The sequence below is a fragment of the Hylaeus volcanicus genome, chromosome 4, assembly GCF_026283585.1.
Source record: "Hylaeus volcanicus isolate JK05 chromosome 4, UHH_iyHylVolc1.0_haploid, whole genome shotgun sequence".
Lineage (NCBI taxonomy): Eukaryota > Metazoa > Arthropoda > Insecta > Hymenoptera > Colletidae > Hylaeus > Hylaeus volcanicus.
The window spans coordinates 14,265,548-14,273,946 of record NC_071979.1 but is presented as its reverse complement, the minus strand read 5'-3'; the positions used below and the strand labels follow the sequence as shown (position 1 = coordinate 14,273,946).

Below are 8,399 nucleotides of genomic sequence, written 5' to 3'. Positions count from 1 at the left end.
TTATTTAAGAAGTCTTCGTTTCATTTCTTTATCAGCGTTGGGTTAAGATCTCTTAGACCTCTAAACTACAAATTTTATTCAAACAATAGGTAACAAATATAACCAACGTATAACCATTTTTTTCATAACCCTTATTGATTTTTATTTAACGAATAACGAATAAACAGTTCTTTGACTTTTATTCGTTGGTCGAAAGTTGTATCAAGATACAACAAAGGAAAAGAAGTTCAAGAAGATTTAATTTGTTTTTACAAGCATTAATATTTAAACATTTGTTGTGCATAATTTCTTGGAGATAAGTCTAAAACATCAGTAAATTTTATGTTTTCGAAAACATCCTGTTCAGTTACCATGAGTAGTATTGATGAAATACCTTAAAAATGTATTCGTGTAAAAATCTAACACAAACGACGTTTTGAAACATTTTAATACCCGTTGGAACTCGTAAGGAATTGATTTCATCATAGGTCAAACTGACTCTGCGTTCGCATTTGTATTTAAGTATCGTAGTCAACATTTCGAGACGTAATGTTTGGGGGCCACTTGTCTTAAAATCAGGACTTTAATCCATCCTTGTTTTCGAGCTATTCGAGCGAATGCACTACTTTTACTTTCCGTAAGAGTTGGTCTCACTTGGTCTTTGAAGAGGAATGATCAGGACCATAAGTGCCATAACACTCATCAGGACTGAAGCCTGCATTCCCCTCAGGAGGATCGCTTCTGAGACCAATTCTTCAAAGTAGTATGATACAGTATGATACATTGCATTGCACTAATGTTTCTTGTCAACTTATTGTAATATAATACTTAATCTTTCGGTTTCGATCACATTTCATTATCAACATTATATTTTAAGAAATTGGAACAACATATAACACTTTCACGTAACCGAAGAGCTTAAAATACATATTTTCGTAGAAAAGATATAAAAATATGTCTTCTCGACAACGAGACGAGCATTTTCTATTTCTTCACGCGTCGAGCATACAAATACTGAGCAATATTAAAGCTCCTTGTACTTTATAATTTTGAATTTATTATATATCGGAATATTTTTTTAGAAGGACAAATATCACAATTAGTTTGACAATATTTTAGTTTCTATTGCTCTTTCGTTTCGTTATTTTAATACACATATGTACAATAATAACACTCTCATTATTTTAAACAATATTACCTTTAGTACCTCTCCCTTAATGAATGAAGTAAATTCTACATAGTATTGAGTATTTTACTCTAACCCTTGATTTACGCGGTGCTTGTTCTACACGATATCGCTTTTTCGCGGTTTTTTAAAAATAAAAACTGTCAAAAACGAAAATTTACGCCGCGCGCATATTTGTTCAGTGAATTCTTATGACATCATGTTCTGAGGAACTAATCTTCCGTGTAAATCCGGGGATAGGTGATCAATTTGATAAATTGTTTTCCGGCGTAATCGGCAAATTTCGTTGCTTAATCCGCAACAAGCGTTGGATCGACTTCCGACGGTGTTTCAGTTCGTTCTTTTTTCATGAGATATTGAACAAAACAAAACGCAACCGTACCGATAACGATCGCTATCGTCAATATAAGAAGCTGTATGTAAAGGCTCGCCTCGCTACTGTAAGCAAAACTTACCGCAGCTGCCACCGATTGGCAAAATTTAAACAGTGCAAAAGCTGAAGCGCTCCTTTTTACAAACAGTGATCCTAGTACCGCGTACACTTGAGTATTAAAGCAAGCATCACCGAAACCTAATGCGAGACTTCCGGCCATTGCTAAAATTGGCGAAGGTTGGATATATCCTAAATTGTCGGTGTCCTTAAATGGCGAGTCGTTCGGTAAATTTAAAAATATGGTGATAAAGGCAAACAAATGTACGCAGAAACCTATGATCACGACTGTCCATGTGCCGAACAGACGAGACACTTTAGACGCAAAAATACCAAACAGAGCGCCGCCGAAGACTTCTCCAATTCCAATGAAAATTCCAGAAAGGCCAACTAACCCTTTACGCGGTTTACCCATTGCTGTAGTGAATCCGATACACGACGAGTAGACCCCCGAATAAAACGTTAATACGAGACCAGTGTACACGAACGTCAAAGACAATAAAAGCATCTTCGACGTGAGGAAGAGACTAAATGCATCGGTGAACGCATGCCAAGCGACTAGCAACGGTTTCTCTTTTGTCGGTTCAGGCATGTGAAGTTCCTTGTCAGCGCTGGAAACACCTTCAGCTTCTCCCAATTCTAGCCTCTGAGGTATCCTCCTCAGAACAGCCAGAACGCATGTGCCTCCAATTGATAAACCGGTAAGTACACCGAAGACAATTCTTCTCGTCGAGCGATCGATTTCGGACTCGGTAAACATAAAGTAGACGAAAAGGTTACCGATGAACATCGAGGTCTGAAAAATCGCCCAAAATATTCCTGCGTTCCTGGACATCGTCTCGGAGTTACTGTTCTCGGTTAAATATTGTCCGTGTCCTGTCCATATTAAAGCGGCACCGAGACCTAGAAGACATGATGTGCCGTAGAGGAGAGCATTGTGTGGCCAGAGGAAAGACGCTATGAAAATGACGTAGCAGACAGCGCCAGTAAGTATGGCAACCCGTGGTCCTGTCACGGAGATGTAAGACGGTGCTAACCAGTTGCAAGAGGCAAACACGGCATAAACTATCGCTAAGCTAGTGTAAGCCTCGCCGGTGAAATTTGGATCTTCGTTCCGAATACTTTGCAGCACGGTTTTCTACACAGAGAAGAAATCTAATGTAATATTAAATTAAATACCCAATAAAAATGATTGTTAGATTGGATGCATCCAGAAGTGCACCGCTCCCGAAGCCACTTTGTGAGCGCTCACAAAGCTGCTAAGGAAGCACTGATCTTCTGAATGCATCCATTACGCATTGAGCTCTATCCTAACTGGAGTGCGAACTGTGAGATAGAAGCCGGTCCGAGAGAGATGCAAGATGAGTGGTTCCAGTGGTACTATCCTATAGCAAATTTATGTGTGGAGGGAGAACAGACTCCTCTTTGTTTGAATTTCGTGGCACTAGGAATTATTTACAGATTAATTATGTACAGATTTGAACTTTATTTCCTTTTTATTTATATATAAAACAATAGAAACATTAATAATAATGACATAATAAGGAAATAGTATACATAATTTACATACCATAATTTAGATCATACAAATACAGAGTGTCCCAAAAATGTGTAACACCTTGAAAGGGGTAGTTCAGGAGGTGATTTGAAACAACTTTTTCCTTAGCGAAAATGTTGTCCAAGGTTTCGTTAAGGAAATATTAAGCGAAACCCCCTGACCAATCAGAACGCGAGTATGCCGGTTGAGCGTAGGCTATGCGTTAGGCGGCCGCGCTCAACGCTACCACGGCCGCTCCAACGGTATACGCGCGCTCTGATTGGTCGGTGTTTTTTAATAATATCTGCTTAACGAAGTCTCGGACAACATTTTCGCTAAGGAAAAAGTTGTTTGAAATCACCTTCCGAACACTTCCTGGGACACTCTGTATATACAATTTGGTACAGAGCTAAATTTTATTATTTGTCACAATTCAATTTATATTGTATTTATCCAATTTTATGCGGAAAAGAATCTGAAAATAGAATTATTACAGCTATGTAATGCTCAGCGATGCTCGGGTAGGTTATGTTACGGCGTACGTTTGTTCCCCCTCTACAAATAAATTTGCTATAGGATAATACAGGAACCACCCATTTTGCATTTCTCTCGGACCTCCGTCGCCTCTACTTCTTCCTACAGGAGTTCACACTCCAGTTAGGATAGAGCTCAATGCCATTACGCACCATTACGCTTCTAAGCACTTCGCTGCGAAGCAGTGATGACCAAGACCCTAGGTTTCGAATAAATCTGAAGTTTGCCGATATGTTTATCTCGTTTCCTCTTTCAAACATTTTCCAAAGAAGGAAACTAGACAAACACATCGGCAAATTTCAAATTTATTCGAAGCCTAGGGTTTTGCCCATCTCTGTTGCGAAGCATATATAAGATTGTCTCAAAAGTTTCTTTCGTGATTTACACTCGGTTGTTTTGTAGGCATTGTTTATAGGCATAACTCATTAATTATTTTGTATGAGGGCAATTACTTAACAAGATTACAATAAATCACATTAACGCAGAAACACCTTGGGCAGGGCGCCATTAGAAAACCATTTCTTTAATTTGTTTAGAACCACCCCTAATCTGAAAATACAGGGAGACGAACATCAAAGATTCCGAGAAGAGTTTCCCCTGTCTAAAATTACTCTGTCTTCGTCGTTTCTCAAAGAATGTTTTAGAGATCGTTTAATTTTATCCGAAATAGATCAAGAAGTGTTAGTGAATAACAAAGTTGAGCCAACTGCTACGCTTTCTAATCACTTTCTATTCATGTGTACTTCTTATTTTACGATATTCCTAATGATAAACGTTATTCAGAGTTTACAAAGACTTATATTATTGTTGACACACAGTGGATAAAAAATTAAAAATAGAATTCTAAACATCAAATATTTTCAGATACAATATAGAACTCGAGATCATCAACGAAGGACTCAATCATCCACAATTATTACATATTATTAAACATGTAGGAAAACAATTTGACACTGAATTCGTTATATAATAATTAATTCGAAACGAATATATATTTTTAATAGTTCTGTGATGTATTGACAATGTGATATAGATATCAAGCGATATAAAATCTACTTTCAGTATTTTCGTAATTGATATTTCAGTAGTTGTTTCATTATCTGGAATAGATCTTTAATTTTATGTCTTGACGTAACGTATTTCGATATATATATATATATGTCGTATTTGGTTAGGATGGGTTTGTAAATAGAGATAAAATAATTACTTTTCAAGGTTAATTTTATTAGAATAATTGTCCAAAATGCTCTCACATTGCTGCATAACACAACTCTGCTGTAAACTGCACTAGTCAAGTGTATGTATGTCCGACAGGATTTTCGAATTTGTTTCTCTCGATAACGGAAGATGATACAATAAAATTTTGTTGTATATTTTCGATTTGTTTTTGCACGAAGAACTACCATCTGACAGGTATATAACTTGAGAAAACAGAATTGATAGATAACTCTTTAGTGGTGAGTAAGTCACCAATTTTAATTAACTGGATTTTATCAAAAATTACATTATATATTAATTATTCGTTTACGGTAAATAAAAAAATTAACCACGTTTATTAGAGAGATAAATAACTTTGATAAAACCTAAATAACAAGCAATGAAAGACCATTGAATTCTTTGTATCGATTGATATTCATATACAAAGGGAGAAAACTATCTTTAAAATTGTGGACGAAATTATTTAACTAATTTAATGTGCAATAACTAACAAGGGAACATCGCGAACTGATACATCCGATTTTTATGAAACTTTGCATAAATGTTTAATAGATCTATGTCAGAAGACAGGTGTAATTCGTTCGTGCCAGTTTTTCATTTTGTAAGTTCCCTTGTAAGAGATGTAAACAAATATTATGAATATGAAAAAAATAGTTGGTTTTAACAAATTTTTTAACGAACTCTTGTAATCTATTGCTAGGGTCTGAAGAAAAATTTATAAAATTATAGATGATGCCATTATAGCCAAATGGATCGCTTTTTTCTAAATATTTTTTTATAAAACACGCTTTTAGTGGTTGAAAAATAGGAAATCTAAACAATAAATTAGATTAATAAAGACACAGTTTCCCAAGTTTTTGATTTGTTTAAGTATGATAAAGAATAAACTTTTCTTAGCACTTTGCTAACCACATAATTTTCATGAACTATAGACAATAACATAGATTAACTTAATGGTATCTTGAAAATCCATTGTATCCATGTAATTGTAATTAAATGAAGCAAAACTTAAAATACATTTCTTATTGTTTCTAGAATAATGTTTGTGACATTGATGTACAAGTTTTCACATCAACATATCAACAGGCCCAGCAAATAAACCATGCTGTGTACAGGCATTTAATAACACATATCTTAGTAATGTTTATTAGAGTATCCAAAGCATAGTAATTCGTAATATATATTTCAAATGTCTCAACCCACTTTCTGGGTTTTCTTCGGGAACTCAACAGAAACAATGTATATAAACCATAATATTAAAAACACTAATGGATAAACAATATTGATAACAACATGGTTAGAGACAGTATTTTATATTCAACTCTTGTAATCTATTGTATAATTAGTCTATTTGAGTCACTACATATAAACTCTTTGTTCAACTAAGGTCATCCTTGGTGTTGAAATATTCATGATTTACTACAAGCGTTTTGATTCCTTGTATCTAATTATCAAGCAACCAAATAACATGATATAAAAATGTAAAATATTTGTACATAAACATCACATACATTATTATAAAGATAATAAAGAATATACTTTGAGTTTGATTATATAGCATTAGATGAATATGCAATAATTTGAAAAACATTCTTAGAATGTTTAAGCTTGTCCTTTTCCTTCACACGGAAGTGGGAGTTTTGGGAAATACTTTTATAAATTCTATCGAAGGATCATTATTGTCTATAGCTACTTATTTCTGTACATGCTATGAACTAATTCAAGGAGCAGATTAAAAATTACAAGCCACCTCAATATTATAGGAGAATAACAATTTTTAATATTCATTTCATCTTCAACAACTGCAACTAACAATTTTTAATATTCATTTAATCTTAAATGGCTGCAAATTTATTTTATAGAAACATGTTCAAATTAATTAAAACAAGGAATGTTTAGTATATTTTCAATATGAAAGTATTTTCTATTAAATTTGTTATCTTTTTAGATGTTCCTTTGATATTTGTACATATTCTGAAACAAAATATTAAACTTAAAGTTTACTATAATAAGTTTAGATAATATTTATCTTATATGTTTTATAATTTTATTTCCAATATACATAAACAATTAATGTACAACACAATTAAATATTATATACATACAATAGTATACTTAATTTGTTTCGTTTTCACTGAAATTCATTTAATATTAAAACACGTAATATATGTAAATATGTAGACATGTGCGTAAAAGAATCCAACCAATATATCATATGCGTATCTTATCGGGAAAAAATTTGAATAAAATTTCGTAGATCGGTAAAAAGCAGAAAAAGTTAAACTTTTACATTTTAAACATTTTTAATTATTAAGTGTTCACACAAACTGTCGAACAGGTGTTCGATATTTCTCGATTCCCTACTTATCTACGAAATTATTCAAAATCAGTGCCTGACATTTCACGTGGATTGTTTGTCAAAAACTCGTATCAGTGTAGTGTTGTCCTCGCACTCACCTCAATATTGCCCATTGTCTGAAATGCTGTAAATACCAGCATGAAGCCCCAACTCAATATTAACACATTTACCATATTCCTATCTATCGTCATGATGAGTACGTTAAATAATATATTTCTATCGGCAAAAATAATAAGAACGTTACAGTGTCGTCTTTCGCGCGCACATTTATGTATGTCACTATTCACAATCGTGTGTTTTCAATGAACAGATGGTAACTATATGAGTAAAACTAAAAACATCAAGTGATAGTAATTGCCAACAGTGCATAATGCCTCCTTCCCTCCCTCTCTTATCACTTCTTACACATACAGGATTCCATGATTTGAAGTCATCGTCGAAACCTAGAAAATAGACATCGATTATGAGATACATTGCGATAGAATTAATATCGAAAATCGATATGTGTTATCTGCTTTATTTGTGGGTAAAATTAAATACTTATATACACATATGCACATAAACACACAACATATCCCACTGGAAACAAATCACCTTGATATCTATTCTTTTTTAAATAATAGAAAAAACATGTTGCATGATTTCGAGGTAGGACATAACATGGTGGCGATACTTTCTTTCTAATTAAAGTCGTTGAAGGAATTTGGAAGTCACTTTGAGTTTTTTAAATGGAAGTTAAACATCTTTCTATTTTTAAAGGTCTTCCAATCTGTATACGGGGTTGAAAGTGTATCGTGCGATTCCTTTCGACGAAAACGTTCAATATATGTATAGAAATCATTGCATATTTTAGAACAAAAATACCCTATGTTGTTCGTCGATAACCAACTTCTAGCGCGCGCTATTTAAACACTAAGATGTAACGCATATACACGTTACCAGAGGTGAACAAATTTTTACTAGATAAAAAGGTTCGAATGACAAACAAAAGATAAACAAAGTTGAACAAAGATAAATTAGTTCCCATACATAAAACTTCTGTATGGAAGAAGCTATTTCAGACATATCATTTAGGCATTTATAATAATAAATGTATTAGAAGTTTTTTATTCAATTATTATTCATTTCTGTTATTTTTAAAATACTAACTAACATA

The 8,399-nt window shown here is 33.4% G+C and overlaps 1 protein-coding gene across 2 annotated transcripts; it reads right to left on the bottom strand.

Moving 5' to 3' along the window:
• Positions 1 to 128: 128 nt before the first annotated feature.
• LOC128874532 (UNC93-like protein MFSD11) lies at positions 129 to 8,075 on the bottom strand. Of its 2 annotated transcripts, XM_054119348.1 has the most exons (3): positions 7,838 to 8,075; positions 7,342 to 7,686; positions 129 to 2,733 (listed from the first exon to the last, which is right to left on the bottom strand). In XM_054119348.1, the coding sequence occupies exons 2-3, from the start codon at positions 7,432 to 7,434 to the stop codon at positions 1,456 to 1,458; spliced, it is 1,371 nt and encodes a 456-aa protein (XP_053975323.1). In that variant the 5' UTR covers positions 7,435 to 7,686; positions 7,838 to 8,075; the 3' UTR covers positions 129 to 1,455. The 2 variants fall into 2 exon arrangements, with proteins under 2 accessions (XP_053975323.1, XP_053975322.1); XM_054119347.1 differs by having other exon boundaries at positions 7,342 to 8,075.
• Between the last annotated feature and the right edge of the window lie 324 nt (positions 8,076 to 8,399).